At 38.1% G+C, this 20,967-nt stretch overlaps 1 protein-coding gene across 2 annotated transcripts in view; it reads right to left on the reverse strand.

The window, feature by feature from the left end:
- Window positions 1-20,967, reverse strand: part of tspan4a (tetraspanin 4a) — a 130,566-nt gene that overhangs the window by 10,014 nt on the left and 99,585 nt on the right. For both annotated transcript variants that reach the window (XM_044030638.1, XM_044030637.1), the window contains 2 exons: window positions 19,898-19,972; window positions 2,572-2,673 (listed from right to left, as the gene is read on the reverse strand). In XM_044030638.1, coding sequence (XP_043886573.1) covers window positions 2,572-2,673; window positions 19,898-19,972 — 177 coding nt within the window. The remainder of the gene's footprint in view (window positions 1-2,571; window positions 2,674-19,897; window positions 19,973-20,967) is intronic.

Raw genomic sequence — 20,967 nt, forward strand, 5'->3', positions numbered from 1 at the left:
GCGTCTGTGGTAGATGGTCGTTTTAAATTTCAAGAACAAATCACAAGTACAAGTCCATAGAGTCATAAATATTCATATTCTATCTCCTAAAAGCTTAACAACCAGTGTGGCGTGTGACCCATACTGATTTATCGAGCAAGCATTTTGTGTCTTTTGGATGTTTTACTACTGCTTCCCATGTATATAGACCCTCTTCTATTCTAAAAGTGGCCATTTACATTATTCAGGATGAACTTTGCTCCAGGGACATCTGCCATTTATATTATCTATTCAATGACTCAGCATGTATGAAGGAGGTTTTGCAGGGAGAACAGTGTCAGAATGGGAGCTGCTGTTTAATGGTCTTCATTTCAGCCAGACTCAGACTAGATGGAGCCCCATACAATCATACAGCAGTGCTGATCTGACAGTGAGGAAAGTGCACATACACACTTGTGCACACAGATTTTAAATGGTTGGCTCATACAGCCAAATTCTCCACATGCTATCATTCAGTATGCAAAAAAGGGAACATTTCAGTACAGTAACACACACACACACACACAATGTGCATTCATTTGCATGGCAGTACAAGTGCCTTTTGACTCATGGGAACAAGGAAATCTGCCTTTCATGAATTGTAATGTCACATGAAGTGAAACCCAGGGAGTAGCAGTTGTCTGTGGGAAGATGAGTCTACTTCTCACTTGATTTATAACATCAGTGAACATTTTCTTTAGGAGTTAATGGTCACAATCACTAGTGACTGTCATGTCTACCAGATTGGAAATCTTGAGGCTTCACAACAGATCCATTTTACATATCCATATCCATATGTATATATATATACATCTATATATATATATATATATACATATATGTACAGGTCAAACCCAGGAATTCAGCATATGTCACACATTTGCACATGTCAAGTTGTTATGCTGTATCTGTGAAGTGAAAGGGTCCCATGAGTGTGTGAATTCTTGGTTTTCTCTGCACTCTTTAATATTGTCAAGGTTTTTTACCTTACTATATACAGTGCCTTGAAATAAAATATGTTGTGATTTGGTGCTATACAAATCAATTGCATTGAATTGAAAATAAAGTCTAGTGCCCCTGGTGGGAATTAAATAAATTGTTTCATTTCTCGGCTGGTTTGGTTCACGTTCATAAAGACAAACCTCAAACACACTATTAATTGTGAAAAATCATCATATGCACTGAAATGACATTCAGTTTTGGTCAATAGGTGAATAAGAGCAAACATCTGACAAGAGCAGCGTTGGCCAGTGGAGGAGCAGAGCAGAGTGGCTACAGGCTCATCCCTCCTCTGCAGATAAGCACGCATATGTATATGTATATACATATGTATATACGCATATGTAGCTCAGTTAACATTGTGGAAAGCAAACTACAAAGCTGTTGACTCGCTGCTGTTTCTGTGGGCAGGAGGGTCCTGAGCATGCAGGTGCTGCCCTCACCTCCTGGGCCATGTGCCCCTATTACACACCCCTGCCAAGAAACACTGGTGAGTCAGTGCCTTCATGACACTCCAGGAAGAAGATGCCAGCTGAGATAAATATGCTACTTCACCTACAGAGGAGGCTCCAGAGAATTGAAACCTCCCAGACCTGCAGGATGGACATGCTGTTGTCATTTCCTTGTTCTCATCTCCTCGCTAAGAATATGGATGAAAACACACAGACTGTAGCTTTAAATGCTGTGCTTCAGCTGAGTGGTGTGGATGGAAATCACCTCAAAGATGAACCACTCCAGAGTTCACTTGTGAGCAGCCTGAGACCACCTCTTTCGAGTCTGGTTCCTTGGTTTGAATCAAATCAAATTAAATGCTATTTGTATATGCGCCAAATAACAACATACTTTATCTCAAACTGCATCAGTGCTGGTGTGAAGGCACCCTTGAAGGCATTCACCACCAGCAGCAGTATATGCCCGAAACTCCCCTATTCCAAAGTGCAGTTTTTCACATCATTCATTCTTTGCACTGGAATTAAAAGAATGAAATGATACTAAAGGGAAACAAATAAACATCATAGAAAGAGCTGCATGGAAACAAAGGTTACCTCAGAGAGTCTGTGATGCTTCCATTTATCTCTTTGACAGCATTTTACCAGAGCTTTGAGTGCTTGTTACTGTTGATGGAGGCATTTTCTTTATTAAGAATGCTGTGTTGTTTTGATCAGCATGTCTATATATGTCTAGATCCCATTAACTACAAAGAGGATTACACTGTTTTACTCAAATCTTACACCAACTGGAGAAATGTAAAATTAAAAGACCCTTCAATAGCCGGCTTCTCTTTTTAATTTGATGTGATTGCAGTGGTACAAGTGGTATAATCGTGCCAATAGCAGAAGTAAGTACCTTCAAGATAAATAATGCAGGCAGCACATCACGTAGCTAAGCTTGTAACAAGGTATTTGGGAGGACTTGACTTGCTAAATGGCATCAATTTAATAATGGATGTACTGTGGTGTCTTTTAAACCATCACAGCAAAGTGTGCATGAGAGAAATAAGTCAATTTAAATATTTTTGATTGTTTTAGACATTAAAAGAGATCCACATCTTACATCAGTTTGCACTATCATCCAGGCGTTGGTTAAACCCACGTTGCCTTCCGTGCCAAACAGATGGAGGCCCTTCTTCAAATCCCTCTGGGCATATTGGTCAATCTGAGAAAACAGGACAAGAACAGGATCATGAATTCAATTTATGATTATGCAAGTTTAAATGAGGTGTGAGTGAGCAGAGCTATTTATTGAGATTGAACTGAATGATACAAGTTATCTTTTTTAATATTAAATTCATTAATTTTCTTCCTACATTTTGGCAGCAAGGCTGAATAAGCAAGGCTGAATAAGAGACCCAGTCTTCTGTATGGTATACGGTACATGGGTTGTTTTAATGCACATTCATTTATAGACCTTCTAAATACAGAAAGTGATTTCAGCAGTAGAAGAACATGACACACAAGGGTAAGTACATTCTGATACCTGACTCCACGCAGTCAGTGAATCAAGACAGGGGGACTGTTTATGCTCTGCTCATATTTTCTCAAGTGTCCTTACAAGACATTAAAAGTAATATATTGAGGTCAACAATGGGGACAATGCACTTTGCTCAACTTGAATGGGCTGAATTTGCTTTTGCCTGAACCAACACAAAGCATAATTGCAGGGTCATAATCTGCAGTTCAGTAAACAGGCTACTATGTGGGCTTAGTTTGGGAGCTCTGCTTCAGCAGTGTGAACCTAAACAAACAAGATAAAAGCATTTAACAGAATCAGCTTTTGCAGAAAGCAGCTAATGACGGGCGTGACAACAGCCACAAAGACAAACTGAACGCTTTGCAGTTAAAGGACCTCAACACTATCATTTAAAATGGCAACACAATCATGTCATGTGTAAAATGGCAAACACGACTTCAAACACAGACACATGCACACAGGGCCAGCCATCCTTGTTTACACATTTAGATGGTCACTTTCATCAGACATCAATCGCATTGATCTCCACTGACCTTGCTCTCTTTTACACTGTGAGTTGTTTCAGTCGCCAGGCAGTTTGTTAAAGATACACTCCAACACTGTATGAAGCCTTCTTTAACACAAACTTAAATCAAATGTTTTGGATAAGTTGCTGCAAATACTTTGGTGGTATTGTTTGTGTCTTGTATGTATTTGCAGGGCGCCATAATGAGTGAAAGCCGTGCTCTCAGTTAGTGAGGTAAAGGCTTTGACATATCATGGAGTATATTGGAGGAACAGGGAAGGCTGTTACCTGGCAAAGCCTTTCTGCTCAGTGTAATCTGACATTGGGACAAATGTCATCACACCCAGGCAGTAAAACGGATGATAAATCAAGTTCTCTACTTCACTCAGATCTTACCACATGCCCTTCACACACCTGAGTGGATTTACACACCGCTTGCTGGGCTGTTAGGTCTTTGTTTCCCATATTTAATCTCATAACACTGTGGATATTCTGCAAACACTACATGCACTGGCAAATGTGAGGATTTGGAGGAGAATTTAAAAGACTTACATGGTTTACGAGTACAGAAATGCAATTGGTAAGAGACACAGAATATATATCTTTACCTTATTTGTGTTCTTCCAGTTCACAGGACGCATAGTTGTCATTATTATATAACCACAAATATCATTTACACATTTACACAAACCATAATGCAGACCAGATTTATTCACTATTCACACAACAAGGACATCATTAGCATATTTTGCAACACCATCAGTAAATGGTTCACTGATTAAACGTTTGTTTTTTTCTGCCAAAATCTTTGATCCTGCAGACCCATATCTCCTCCCTGCGCCTGCAGCTTCATTACACTTTTTATGGTCACACTGATTTCAGTCACAGAATTCTTGTTAACCAAAAGTACAATCTATTTTTTTTCCTTTAAAGAGGCAGCAGACAACTTTCCGGTCCATAGCAGTTCCAGGCTTTTATTGTTGGTTACTGTATTAGAAAGACACCAGAGTGAGAATGCATTCTGGTACTTTCCCCGCAGAGTCGGAGATGTTTTCCAAAATCAAAAGCAACCCTGCATGTAAAACACATCTGCTACGATCCACACGTGCCAGGTGAACTGTTCTCTTCTCTGCAGTGTTTGTATAGAACTGCAGTTCCTTTGTGCTGTGAATCGAGAAAGTTGACATTTTCCCACAAAATCAACATAATGAAACACAATAACAGCATAACAACTTGACTATTTCAGTAACTATATGGATGACAGCTCGTACAACAGAAAAAATTGACAGTCAGTGATTATGACAGTTTCATTACGGTGTCTTTAAGATGCTGTATATGGAGTTGAAGATTCAGTTTACATTTATCAAATGTCATAACATGCCTACAGGCTTAGATAGTTTAGTGAAGGAGTTCTGCCATCCCGTTATCTGGAGGAAATAAAATGCCAGAAGAAGAAGCCTTGGGGCAGAGCAAAATATACACTCATCTTATATTCTGTCTAGAAACACTTTTGTCAAGGCCTATTTTCTTTGAGATGATACAGCACATATGTGCAGCGAAACATATGGATTACTTTTGCAACAACATCATCAGTAGGGCAAAAACTAACCTGTCTCACAACAGTCTATACCCAGCTCACATTCCAAATTATAGTGGGTGAACAATCCAACGCTTGGTGAATTCTGCTTCACAATGATAGGAAGAAATCCAAGGATCTAATATGTTCTAATAATGTAGACAACAAAGCTAAATATGAATTGACGATCGACAACAAGACACTGAAATTACACGGAAGAAAGGAAGAAAAATGCTGTAATGACATGGTGATTGTGAAGCACATACATGCAGACATGATGTCAATGCAGCCATACCTTGTTCCATCTGACACAATCACTTTGTTTTTCTTATAAATATTTTGCAACAAACAAAACACAGTTGATGCAGTAAACCACTGTGGCACACGCTGTTTCCATTCACAGTCACAACATGCAAAAACAAAAGTGCCACGCACAATTTTGTCTGGGGTGTGATGACTGTTTGTCAATGTGGAACTTGTATCCTTGTATCCCCCCAATTTAGTTTCAGCCTGTTTACAACTGTATATGGTATCTAACACATTATTATGAACACAGTGAGGTTCTGACTTCATATCTGTGTTTGTTCATTTTCCTTTGAGCTTGTATTGCTGAACTTCTGTTGGGTTTTTCTTATTTATTGCCGGTCTCTGGTGTTGCAGTCGTGTGCTGCGCCTGCCACCCAGCCTGAAGCATCACCTGGCTACTTTGGTGGCATTTAAGAATGAAGCACGCCTCTGAACATAATCCAGTGTGTGATTATGTTGTCACCACAGCATAAACAGTTACTATACTGTAATTTCACATTTCATGTTCAGTCCTGTTTATACACATCAAGCCCATATACTGTATAAATTCTGGTAACTTAATGTCTATAATATAAATTCTATCCCTACCTTATCTTTTCTTATGTTATATATCTTTAAGATGTGTTTTAAACAAATTGTCACCATGAGGAAATACTGTATTTCCTCATAACTTTGTAAGCAACTGTAATATTTATAGTCAAAAAATCACAATAACATTTCTTGCAATACAGAACTGCTGCTGACTAGAGCTATAAGATGCTAAATGATATCACAACTCTTTCCAAACTGCAATTTCCAAACTGATGTAAGAATTCAGCAAAGAGAGGCCTGATGTCCCATTTGGGTGGACTGGATAAAGCTTTGAGTCTTTAAAATCTGTGCAGATAAAAAGGGAGAAAAGAAAAAATTTTTTTATTATCTTTTATTTCAAATCTAAGTAGGTCATTAGCTGACTCCTGTAACAGTGCGGCAAGCTGACTGCACATATACAACACAGCTGCACTTTTAGCTCAGTATTGATGTTGTCCTCAGGAATTCAGTCGCCCTTTAACTATAACAGGCGAGTCGAAGATGAGCCATTAATTATTTATATGGCAGGGATACATGGAGGAGAAGAGGGGAGACACAGAGAGACAGGGATGTGAGAAGGTAAAGAGAGGAAGAGAGGGTGGAGGAAAAGAAAGTAACGTGGGGTAAAGAGGGAGAGGAAGAGCCAGAGGGTGATGAATGACAGAATATATAAAAGCAAAATCAGTGAGGGACAGATTAAGTGATATGGTTATTGTACCCCTGATAGCATCAGTGCAGCACACAAAGACAGGGAAGCAGCAGAGGAGAAAGGACATTATGCCTGAAAGACACACAAAAGTGGATTTCAGAGGAGACAAAATAATGAGAGGGATAACACCTCAATTAACGCACTTCCGCTGAAGAGTTCATATCCATTACCTGTGTCAGAAATATAGGAATATGCCAGAATCAGAGATGCAGTAATGTGGACAAAAGCACTAAAGAAGAGGGAAGATGTGTGATCATATTCCCTCTGGATTTCCAGAGAACACGTTATTTCACTGCAGGATGACACTACATCTAGATCTCCTACAATGACGTCAACAGATTCTATAAAATCATCTGAACATTACTGATTCACACAGGACGTTGAAATACTACTCTGAATTGTGGACAATAATCCAAACTCTAGGTTGAATTAAATTGCCGCAGTCATTTCAGATGTGTCATCTCTGTGATGTCTGAACGCACCTTAACGTCCCACTGCAGCCTCGCACCTATATGTGGCGATCACATATTGACAAGGGCCGTTTTGATTATAATACTTTCATTTTATCGTTCTTCTCAGGGAACTCAGATTATATTTCCTTCGCTGCCGCCTGGTTTGGACTAAAGTGAAAGGTTGACGAGAATTTGTTTTGGTTGTCGATATATTATTCACATGTCTGACTCGTCGCACTTTATTTCCCCTGGCTTGGCATATGAACTTAAATCTTTGGAGGTGTTCCAAAAAAAGCCAACTCCAGGCAGAATGCCATGCTGCTGAGGGATGTTTGTCTTGTGCCTCAGGACAAATTGATCAATACATTTTGAACTTGAGCAAATCTTCTCTTAAGTCAGAAGCTCAAGAACTAACTGTTACATTTTTGAGGAGGGAAAGGAAATCTGATAGTGCTCCTTGAATAATGAATTGACAAATTCAAGGCAAAATCTGTCTTTGACTTGTAACTTCATCCAATGGCTTAGCATTGACATACATAGTAAATTATTACCGATACGAAGTTTATGTTTTCTCTCATGTTTGTCCGTCTATCTGTTTGTGAGTGGCAGAAATTTGATGAAATTTTCAGGGGACGTAGGTTATGATCCAAGAAGGAAAACATCTTCTCTGAGTGGTTTTATTTAAAATATGTGTCTTCCTTTCGACTCTCGGTCTTTCAGTCAAATCAATTACAATCCCAGCTCTTTTCCATTCTCTGCTTCTAATCAGCTCCTGATTAACACTTGGCAAACCATGTGAGCAGGCAATCAATGCCACTAAAGTGGGAAGGCAGAGAACTAGCAGAATTGAGGCTATAAGAGTGATACTTGCACAACCTTAACCAAGGTCAAAGTAAGCGCAAGGATTTTAGTTGAAATGTTGGACAAAAGCACTCATGGCGGGGAAGTGGCTAGCAATGTTGCCTTACAGCAAGAAGGTCACTGACTCAAATCCCGGTTTGCAAGTGAGTCCCCGTGTGTGCGTGGGTTTTTGTCCCCGGGGATTCTGACATCCTCCCACAGACTAAACACATGCAGAGGTTCATCAAAATAACAACTGCAATATCCAAATCAAAAGAAACAGCACAATTCTAAAAGAGGAAATGTGCGTCTGAACTGCATTACGATGAAATGCTGCAGTACGGCAGGAACTTTATGGCCCAAAAATCTTGCTTTTTAGACGTTTGTTGACAGTTTCCAAAAAATGTCAAATCTTCCTCCAATTGTTAATCATATCACAATTACAATATCTGTCGAAACAAGGTCTTTGGTGGAGGTGAGTTCTGTGTCATTTTAGGCTCGTTAGTTGTTTATATTCTGATCCATCACCTAGTGCCATGAGGGAGGCATACCACTGGTCCCCACATTTACTCTGGAGTGTGAAAATGACCCCAAAATTTAAACCAATGTCATCAACCCCCAAATTCTACAGATTTGCAACTAATGATATGGTCCAAGATCTTGAATCTGCGTGGAATTATGCACCGTGACACAAAAAAAACAAAAAACACCAAGAAATGCTGGAGCAATCTGCAAAGCACCATGAGCACAGCTGTGCACAACTAGTGTTGTTTAAAATGTTGTTCATGCTAAATGTTGATTTGATTTATGGCTTTTTCCAGTTTGCTGTATGAAGTTAAATAATACATTCCTTTGTCACGTTTGAAAGCATCCTCACTAAAGACGCACAATGTAATTGTTTGAATTTAAACGTTACATTTGAAAAACTGAAGCAGTTGGTCTCAGTTTGATTCTTTGGTTTGACTGGGTTGTGAGTGACAGATGGGAAATCCCACCATAATGACAAAAAATGCTTTCTGAGCTGAAATATTTATGGTGAAGAGAAATAAAGAAAAAGAGGAAGCTTTAAAGGCTATGGCGGCAGACATTCCATATTTTCTATGTGTCAAAACCATAGAAAAAAAAACACACTGGTAAAATACATGGCTTAACTGTTCCTTCATCATTATTAACATGGGCAACGTAGTTTTATTTGAATAAATCCCACATGTAGCTCTGTTAAATGCTATCTGATGTGCATTAATCATACAATATGTATATATACAGTATATACATATACTATGTATATATACTCAAGAATATTCTTATTTTCTTATTGTATTCTTAGACAGATTATTATTGACAGAAGTTGGATGTATCCAGACGTCGACAACCTTATATCTTACCTTGTTTGTAAACTGCAAAAACCTACCAATGGGAAACAGTGAATCCTTTGTTTTTACATGACTGTCATTTTCTCATTCAGTTTCTCATTCAAAAATTAAAAGTCTTCAAGGATTCTTGTATTGTGTGTCCTTTGCACCTTGGAGGGAATAAGCTGCTCAAATGTGCCCAAAGTAATTTACATAATGGTTAAATGGATTTAGAAATACTACTGCATTACAGGCATATGCCAAGACAGATTTAACATTTTATCTTTATTGTTTTTAATGCAAACCAAATTATGATTCCAGCCTTCGTTTCAGCTGAAGTCAAACTTCCATCTTACGATAGCACGTTCAGTCAAGAGATAGATTAATGTATGTAGAAAAGCACAGTGATTTTATTACGGTGGAGTCATTTTATCCTTACATTTCTCTGTCCAAACATTCATCCTTCAACAAACATTCACTTTCCAAACATCCACTACCATCAGTGATTGGGTTCAGTTTCTCTTTGTGTGATGTGTGAATGTTTCAGTCTTTATTCAAATGTATTTGAAAGGAGTGTTGACATTTCCCAGTTTGTTTACAGCTCACCTCCTGTATTCCTTCATGATATCGGGCTCTTGCCTGATTACAATTCAAATCACTAGATAATTACCATGCTTACCGTTCTCTATAATCTGCAGCTGCCCAACTGCACACTCCATTGTCATATACATATATTTCAGGATTGCACAACAAATGTCTCGTCTGTTTACTCATCATCTCAATTTGCCATTGCCCTGATGTGGATGTGTTTGAGTGATGTAATTAGCCAGGGTGTTTATCCAATTCTGTTTCTCCAGTCTACACAAAATTACAGTTTTCCAAGGCTTTAAAATCATTCAGACAGTGGGCCGGACCGCATTTTTTAATATTGTGATGACTTAAAATGTTTTGGCAGCGGATGCTAGAACAGTATTGATGTGTAAAACTTATCACCCTCGAAATGGGATGTCAGAGAGTCGTGGGATGTCTGCAGTCCTAGATACGCAGAAAAGGCTTGAACTCTGTTGTACAGAATGAGTCATTGCACTTTACCTGCATTTGAAGAAGCCAGTTAGTACTTTTCAGTCCTAAATTGGTAACATTGTTAACATCTTCCTTTTGTCTGTTTCAGCAATTCATTACTGCATTCATTTGATTGTTGTATATAGTTAGATCAAGGTTGTAGTGTCACTGAAGATTTCATGTAGTTGTACTTTTATTTGAGGAATATTATCTCAATAATATGCATGTGTGGTTTAGCTTTTCTGCTACTGACTAATTTTGTTATGTTTTACCTCTGCTGTTAATCTTTATACCGTTGTTAATAAACCATTTTTGTTAACTATCTAAAATACAATATATTTCCTTTAATGTTGGCCCTTATCATGTATTACTTATCCACATTTATTACTTATCTAAAAAGATAAAAGCCAGATTAATAAGCTTTACTGCCTTTACCTCACCAAACTCTGATAGAAGAAGCCAGTGTTTTTGTTTTGACAGTGGAAACAGAATAATGGAGTGTTCATTAAATTAAATTATTATGGGATTTTGAGCCAGGTGACCTTCATCAATGGATAAAGTGAAAAATAACAAAAAATAATAATTTTTGACAATTTATACAAGTCCAAGTGCCTCTCTGACCATAAATAATACATTATAAAACCGAAGCTGCAGGCCATACAAAATCTCCCCGTAGGCTGTGATTGGCCCGCGGGCCGGACTTTGGACATGCCTGATCTACACAAACGGATTGCGCATAAATACTAAGTAAAGACATTAAAGGTGATTCTGATTTTTCATAGCAGGCATTGTTAATGTCGTAATGGTAGCTTGAATGAGATTCATGGCGACCACATGTGGTATAGATGTTGTAATTGTCATGATTCATTTTTAAGTGCTCTGTACCCTTGGGGTTAGTGGATGAGGTGTTCTGGGGATCTAAACCGGCCGTAGCTCTTCACAGTTCCGTTTTTACGGCAGCATTACCTCACCTTGACACGTCACGCAAGCAGATAGGAAATCACCTCCGCAGCTGCCCCATGACAGGCACCTTGTTCACCGGTCGACTGCTGAGCTGCAGAGCAAATACCTCGTGCTTTGACCTCTTGTCTAACATCCTGTAGAGGCTCAAATGATCATGGCAGGATATACTACACACTTAAACTAATGTTGGTGAGTGCGGTGTTACATATAATAATGTGGACTCCAACTTTGCATTTGAGAATGACAGAGAAGAGTAAAACTGTGATAAAGTCACAAAGCTTGAACACCAACACGCTGCTAAGAAGAATTTGTTCATCTATACGCGCACATGACCTGAATATTTCCCTAATCATTTCAAAGATTTTAGCTTGTACTTGGCTCGAGTTTACAAGGACATATACAGGAGTAGTGTGCAATGTCTTTTATTTATTCATTTATATTTATTTCACATTTCCGGGGCTAAAACCAAGATATATTAGAATTTTTTTTAATTTCCCTTTTAACTCAAATGTGTAGCTGAATAAAAATTTCCTTATTTCCAGTTTAGCAGCTTTTTAATAGCCGTTCTGGATCTTTTCATTTAATGATAACGTTCAAGGGAGTTTTCCCATTTCTTGTGTTAAAATTTTAATTCTGCGTCTGAGCACTTTAAAGACGATATCAAAACATTTAAATGTGAGTGAGACTCAAAAGTGAAAGTGTTTTTTTCTTTCTTTCTTTCAGATTCAAATATCGAGGAGACACCAGTTTCACACGCTCAAAGTACCCTGAATCCTTGTATGTAAAAGTCACATCTCTACAAACTAACTCTAACTCTTGGCCATTCATATAAATGCACTGTTTGTATATTTTCTCTGGTGCTAAGTTTTGTTTTTGAAATCACTCCAGAATGTGATCGAGGACACAGAGCTGTTAAAGAATATCTCAAAGCAGAAGTTTTTTTCCTTTAATTTCAATCCATCTGTGTCAAAATGAAACTTTTTGCCAGGACCTTTATGGCAATCTGTATTTGAAGCCAGAGATTCCAGCAGATGTGAAAGTCTGCAGTGTATCACTGCTGGTGTCAAAGAGTGTTTGCCGTTCATAGATACTGTATATCTGTCTGACTGATGTCCCTTCAGCTGCTCACACTGCTCAGCATCAACTGAATCTGTGTCTGAGCTTCTCCAGAGGATATGAATAAAACTAATACAAAGAGGATGAGATTTATTTTATCTGCTGTAATTTAATGATCCTAATGTAAAACAATTCTCTACATGAGTGTACACAAATACACCGCTTTTCTGCAAGTGATCGGGTTTTGGATCGTTAATATAATTTTCAGGTTGGCTGACAGCTTTATATGCACCTCAGGGGAAATTTATCAAGATGCTTTACAGCAGGTATCTCCAGTCATTTATATCACGTGTATTGACCTTTTCTGTGTCAGCATTTTCTATTGGCTGGTTTCACTTCATTTTTACCAAGTAAATGAATCATTCCACTGGCTCCAGTATACCACAACCCCCAGACGCTTCTACTATAACCAACAGTGGCAATATTTACAACAATAATCTTATTTCTGACCTTATTTGAAATATGTAAAATATTCTTATTAATATGTTCACATGATCTGGAAATAACAATCCATTTATAGTCCTATTTACTGTGGCAGAGCATGTCTACATCACATGACCCTAACCCTAACCCTGTAAAAACTCCAGGGGCACTATAATCCATCTTCTACCACTTAATTCTCCACTCACAGGGCGAGCTGGAGCCAATCCCAGCTGACATAAGGTGAAAGACAGGGTATGTTGGCTAGTCCATCACAGGGCCAATATATAGAGCCTAACAACCATTCACTTTCTCATTCATGCTAATGGTCAATTTAGCATATCCACACTTAACCTAATTTCCTCAAAAGGTTGCTTGTTTTAAAACCGTCTGATCAAGGGCTGGGGTACCTATGAGCAAGGTAATCCCCATATCTCCCCATATTGATACATCGCATGTACTGCTAGTGCCTTCCCAAGCCTGCGTAAACGAAAGAGTCGCGGCATCCAGCATCCGGCGTAAGAAGAAATCTCTCTTCCAAATGAAAGTTGTGGGTCACTGAAAAAGTAGGAGATCTGCCCTTAACCGTATCCCAAATTTCAGTCAAACTGGGATCCAAACAGGTGACCTTCTTGCTGTGAGGCAACAATGCTAGCCATTGCACCACAGTGTGTCCCAAGATGTCCACATGTCCTGCATGTCCTGTTGACTTAAAATTGTGGTGTGCAACATTTTAATATAAATATATGATGCTGATTAAGTTTAATTTCTCTGTATCTCTTACTGTAGAAGAGCTTAGTTTAGATCTTGTGTCACCCAGCAACATTCCTGCGCTGCACTCAGGAAGTCATTAATTCTATGTCATTACATTACATTACATGTCATTTAGCAGACGCTTTTATCCAAAGCGACTTACAAAAGTGCATTTAAACATTTGGGTACAAATAAGAGCTAAGTAAGTAAGTAAGTAAGTAAGAGCTTCAAGTAGATCAAACTATGAAGTGCTAGTCATAAGTGCGAAGTAAAAGTTTTTTTTTTTGTTGTCGTCTTAGTCGAGGTAGAGTCGAGGTAGAGTCAACACGAAATGACTCAACAGCAACAATGTGCAAGTAAAGTTGAGACGGCTGCAAACAGGTTGGATTATGAAAACACAACGAAGCACCCTCGGAAACTTTCAGATGTGAATTGTACTTCACTTTAAAATCTCCTGGTTGACAACACAAATGCTCCCACGTCAGGTCTAATACCATAGACAGAGTTTTCAGATGAAGGACACTGCATACAAATGTTAAAATTTTCAGCGGCAGAATAATAACATCATCAACAAAAAAGTTACACAGTGCAGCTTTACTCTTTATCTCGGAATATTGCTTCTGAGCTAAACATAGTCACTGCCATTATATTACACTATTATTATGGCTAGGCTCACCTTTCTTGTGTTAAGAGCCCTCCTTCTCAGCCTGCTCTGCTGGGGTCAGCTGACCTTTTCTGCAGCAACTTGCACTTGAGGACGCTCATTAAAAGAATATGTAAGTCTCACCTGGGCTCTCTCTCTCTCACTCCCTCTCTTTCTGTGGCTCCTCACCTCCTAGCAAATTTTTGCTGCATACAACACGACCACTCACACCTTTTGCATATCGCATTCTTTTATCGCAGACCTTGAGTCAGCTTGTGACACTTATCAGAAAGAATTTATTCAATAAAAGTAACAAAATCAGTGCATCAATGTTGGAAAACATATCACAAAACAAAATTGTTTAGAAGAACTGTAGGATTACACACAAAAAAGTTACACCTCACATTAAATTATTTTTCATAATGAATTGATTGATTAGTTTATTTCCTTGACTACGGAAAGATAGAATAACATGGAAACTAGGAAGCTGGTTTGCCTTCAAAAGTTAATCAATTATCCAAATAGGTGTATATTGATCTTCCCTGAAACATTCTTATTTGATCAGCTAATAATGTTTGTGTTAGAGCCATGGTTGGTTGCCAAAGGAGATGAAACTGGCAATGACACTGATACTGCTACGACTATATAATCACAAACACAGTACACATCTAACCATAAAGTAGGACATTGAACAGAGTTTGACTGATATTTGAAGAAGGAGGGTTGGGTGTGGGGTTAGCACCCCCACAAAGGAAAAAGCTCGCCCCACAGAAATAGAAACTGATCCATGGAGAGTGCAGTCACACTTTTAAACATAGAATTAAATGAAAAGTTAAAGCATTAGCTCCCCTGCAGTCCCCTGCATTGTTCTGCCTAAACATCCTCAGTAGACGCCTGATTAGACTAAGTGAAAACACAGGACAGTGTTTCCCAATCCTTGGGATCCCTGCTCCAACACACCTGATTCAAATGAATGGGTCGTTATCGGCATTTTGCAGAAATTAATGATGGGCGGACCATTTGAATCTGAAACATCTAAAACATGCAGGGCCCTGAGGACCAGGATTGAGAAACACTGAGTTAGGGTAAGGAGCGAGTGAATACAACATGTCTCAGAGACGCCTCATTACAATGCTGTTCAAGAATGTGTTTGGGTGTACTTGTACTTGTTACTTCTGCAGGACCTTTTCTGGCACAAACACTGACCTTGTCAAGACCAGTAGTCCTCATGGAGACCAAACCCTGGTCCTGTGTGTGTGTGTGTGTGCCTGATAAATGTGATAAAAAAGCTATCTTGTTCACGGTGTGATTGTGTCGACTAAGGATGGCTTCAGGCTGCCACATTAATAACCTCTTTAACTATTAAACTATGTATACTCAGTGTCGTGCTGCTAGTCAACTTGAATTACAATCTTTGCTTCATCTTTAAGAAGAGTTGGGAAAATGGTGGAAGAAAAAAACAGAGCAACCATAGATCCAGATGAGTAGTCCTGACTGTAGACAATTTGGATTGTGTGAGTTGAGTTGAGTTTTTCTCCTGAAATGTGACTTTAAATCATCATCGGTTGAAGTCTACTGTGTTCTGTAAGGTTTGGCTGTTTGTATTTACCTGCATACTGTGAATTGAGATCCTGGATTTGTTCAGTTGATTTTTGTGACCTTGTAGTGTTGGTTTATGCGGGTGTAAGGCTCACAGTTTTATGGATGTTGTCCCAGTCTGCTTTTAAAAGCATGCCAGGACTCCTGCAGGCTGTTTTTTTTCCTGTTCTGCTATCAAACTAGCATGTGCCGTTTGCTAATTAGACATTCTTGTGCAGTTGTCCTTGTTATTTAACAAGTTTCTTTTACGCTGTTTTATTTATGTTGTAGGAAGATATTAACTGAATTGGCTTTTCAGAAAATCTGCCCCTAATTTAGATGCAGGTGTTTTTAAAAGTTTATTTTTATGATCTCTGGTCTTCCTGGTTTTAATATATTGCCTTTTTGAATTGCAGTTAGGAATGTCACTCTTGAAAAATAGCAGTCAAAATGTGTGAATACAAAAGCAAACACATATATTTTTCTAGTGAGCATATAATTTGCTACTTAACCACATGTCAGAGGTCTGTGCGTCTCATTAGACTTTATAAATAGGAACAGAAGAGCAGGAAGCCAATGCAGACACTTCTGAAATAATTATGAGATTAGATTTTCTCTGCAACTTGCTCGTGCTATACTCCCTACCAGTAGTGAAAACAGTGGTAGGTGGTAGTCTCCTAATCTCTCAAAAGATGGTATCTTCTGTTCTCCCAGTGACAATGAAATACCCATACAGCAGATTTCAATATTATTCCACTCTTCTTTGACACTATTCACTTTGACTCATGTTCAGTGGAATTAACCTTAAAAGATCTTTTCATCATCCTAAGTAACTGGCAAAATGAAACAAACGGTGACTGTTTCAGGTGTGTAAACTGTTTGTCATTACCAGTGGTGGCATGGAGTTTTTATCATGTCTAAAGCAGGTGTAATAAACTGCGCCACAGAGTGTGACCATGCCTAAAGCCCACGACGGAATGCTTCAGCATGCATCAATTTGATCTGTCTCAGTCATGGTGTCTGGGAGCTTTTGCATATAAGGGGAGATGCCATCAGTTTGTGCTGCAAATGCAGGACTGCTTCTAGGAAGTTACCATGGTGATGGAGGAGGCAAAAAGCAGCAAGCTCTGGTTATCAGGGATAAACTGGTGCACTGAAAACCTGGGATGCTCGAGAAGATAAATGATCAAATGTAGATAATATGAGTATATTTTTGCATCTAGTATCTGAGGTAAATGTAATGTATTCTGTATTTAAAGTCATTTATTTTTTGAAGAGAAACTAGATTGTAAGCTAAGAGCTTTGAACTTTTAAACACTCAAATGCAGGTCACGACAAAGCTGTAATGCTCTTTATCTCATATAAAAGATTCAAAAATAACTTCTATTTAATGGTGCACTAAGCAGTACAGGCATCATTTTGGCACAATGCCACTTCAGTTGTTCCTGAAATGAGCCATAGTCCTCAGTAGTAGAATAAACACAATACATTTTAATCATTCTCGAAGTTAGGCATTTCTTTTCCTTTTCTAAATAATATCTTCATCACATGCATAAGAAACAACTCTGCATGATGCGTGTCTTATGTTCATCCATCATTCAAGGTTTGTTTGTGCTACACGCAGCAGTGGCAAAGAATCAATGTGCATTCATTATGAGGCATTTTCAAGTCTGGAACACCAGCAAACTGTTTACAGCAGAGACAATCATTGCATTCAGTGATGAAATTACACACAACTAGGTGATTAGGAGTTGAGGTTTTTGAATTGATCCTATTGTTGCAATGGCAACAAAAACAAGACGTGGTATTAGTGGTTCAGTATCAAGTTGCTCGCATGAGACTCCAAGCATTTCAAGTGCTATTTTATTCAATATCACATAAAAGATCACAGGAAAACAGTTCAATCTAACCCTGATGTTGAAGCTTATGTAACATAAGCACAGTTTAACCCTACAAAAACAAGTTTGACATATTGTGATGCAGTTACATTTCCCTTCTAATAATAATCTATAATTTTTTTTTTACTTTTTATCTTATTTTTCATTTTCGTTAATGTGCAGAGTCTACTGTTTGATATTATACTGTAAAAATGAATGAGAATTGCTGAGTCTTCTACACTTCACACAATATCAGTGGCATTTTCGTAATGGCCACCTATTCTTAAGTGAGAGCGATTTACCTTGATGCACCGGCTCTGCAGAATATCTAGTCCTTCCCTAACTTTTCACTCTCTCCTGTCACTAATCGCCTCCTGGGTATAGACAAAACTGAATTATTCAGAGGCTGAATAATGGTGAGCACAAAAAAAACAACACTCACACGTACAAAAAAAGGTGTGTTGTGACAAAAAGACAACACTCATTAAAGGCTAAACAGAGCAGATCCAAGAAGGAGCTAAAGTCTAGAAAAGGACTCTGCGATGGGAATACAACACATTAGGTAATCATATAATTAAGCCAGAACAAAGGAGTAAAAACCAGAGCAAAGTAGACACAGGTCCATGTGTTATACTCACAAACAGACTTTAAGAGGAAATATCAAAGTACAATGTTGTTTTCCAAAACGTACGAAGGCATTAGTCTACAGTCAGCATTGGCCTTGGCCTAAGTCTTTGGGGATAATGTTTCCTTCCCAACACATGAATAATGTAATACAAGAGGTTGAGGAATTGCCAGTGATTCATGATGGAGCTTCACACTTTGAGTCCACTTCACCTGATGGTGTTTATATGGTGTGTCTCTGGGGTTTTCACAGTATATTGCACTCTAAATTAAATTACAGCATCTGCAGATTATTTGATCATCTCTGTCTCATTATAGGACACTCAATTTCTGTTAACGCGGGTGTAAAAAAAAGGGCCTGGCATCTATTTGAAAAAAACACACAGTTGAAATACTTTGATCATTTAAGTCAACCAATTATTATAGCAACAACATCAAATATTAAATAAAGATTAAATATGAAAATGTCACCTTCTGAAAAATTGGTATAAGCATTGTGTGGCAATAAATGGTCAAATCTACAAATTCTAAATTCTACTTCAGTTAAGATGATTGTTGAGATGAACGTCATCAGGAATTTCATTGCCAGTAATTTGTTTAGTGGTGTTGTTTGTTCATTTGTCATGATACTGATAATTTAATTTAAATGATAATATGATGATTTGTTCATATAATTAATTAGAATAAATTGTTAAAGGTTTGGGCTTTTTCATATGGTAAGAATAGAAATGTAACTCTGTACTCACTCAGTCGATCCAATAGCTCTGCATTACACATAATCTTCAAGAACTTTGTGATTTTTTTTTAGATCATCATGTGCAGCATAAATGCTTATTTAGGGAATTGAATCCCCCCGGTCAACTAGTTTCCCTAAATTCAGCCAATATCCATTGCCAGGATTATGTTTGTTATTCTGTGGATGTTTAAAGACAGAAAGAAGGCACAATTCCAACACATTCATGTGAGTCTTTCGAGTTTGCTGTTTGTGATGTCATTGTAATATGTTTTTGGCTTTTTTTCATCTTCAACAAATCCAATCCGACCTCCATTTTCTTTTATTTATTTATATATTATGGATAGATGATGGCCCTTACAATTCATTATTAAACCTTACCTGGGAATGTGAGGGGATTATAGCTCATATTAAAATAATGATAGCTCAACAACAGCCTCTCTCTTGGCTGACTTCCTCAGAAAATAGACAATATGATATACGCTTAACAAGGAAAGGACGTGTGACTCTAGTGTGTTTATTTATTTCCTAGGCTGTAGCTCAGACACATCTCTCCAAAGAGTATGTCAACGTTATAAAAAATTCTTGCATCAAACCATGTTTTATGCAGAATGTCAGCTGACATGCTCCTTTCTTAACCAGTGAATTAAAGCGCTTGAAAGAACTTCAAAACAATCCCCTGCTGAGGCTTTACAAGTGCCAGCCTCAATCTTAAACGTCAGCAATCTGTATGAATAAATTGGACAGTGTTCTCCACCGTTGCATATTATGCTGCTCAGGTTGAGAAAATCACAGGATACAATACAATGGGACCAATCAATGTCTCTTACCTCGTCTTGGTAGATGAAGAAAAGCATGATGGACAGAATCTCCAGGAAGAAGATGAGCAGCAGGAGGATGAAGAACTGTGGGAGCATAAAGGAAAGAGAGAGGGTAATTTTACAAATGTAAAGTCAACATCAAGTGCTGTAATCGGCCTGCATCTGTCGAGACTGAATGAGGTGGAGCGAAATATGTGAGTGAACAAGACCAAAAAGTTTAAATGATAAAGAGCCGGTGAGGTAAGAACGATCGATATTTCAAGTCAACAGGTCAAGACAAGGACAAACAGGAAAAGATGATATATGCAACAGTGTTCCTCTATAACTTCAGTGTCTTAGAGACACATTTAATTCCACTCCATTTAGCCGACTCCTCTCTGTTGGCCAGGGCAACCTGCCTTTTGGATGCATCCATCTTGAATTAATTCAACTAACCTAACTTTTCATATTAACTTAATCTAAATACTGTAAGCAGTGTGTTGCAATTTCTTCCACTTAGAATTGTTCTAAATGTTATATTACTTAGTTGTTACTTGGAATGATAAGACAAAAATATCTTAAAAAATTCACTTAACACAATAAATTATGCATTTTAAATGTCCAGTGAGTAAGAATTCATGCCATTGAATGGTGAGACTGCAGAGACTCTTTCACTCCCTCTCCCATTTTCAGAAGCACTTCAGGGAACTATGGTGTCCTTCGCACACCGGAAAGTATGCAAATTCTTTCAAAACTCTCTCCTACTACTACTTCCAAATCACGCTGCCATTTCCTCCTTCTTCTACAACAATTTATGCATAGATGTTATGTGAGCAGAGCAGTTTTTCTTCTTTTGTGTAAGCTCACACTTCAAAACTCAAGCACACATACATGCAGAAACATGGCTGGGCAAGTTAACAGCCTCCACAATAAAAGACCGATGATGGACTACATATAAAGCTGTAAAAACTTAACAGTTTTTATTTATTAAAGTGATGACAATGCTCTGTTATTAAAATGCAGCACATTGTGTAACAATCTGCCATCATCTTTTAGGGAATGCTTCGGCTTAGAAAGAATAAAAATAAATTTTGAAGGAG

Source organism: Solea senegalensis, linkage group LG7, assembly GCF_019176455.1.
Source record: "Solea senegalensis isolate Sse05_10M linkage group LG7, IFAPA_SoseM_1, whole genome shotgun sequence".
NCBI lineage: Eukaryota > Metazoa > Chordata > Actinopteri > Pleuronectiformes > Soleidae > Solea > Solea senegalensis.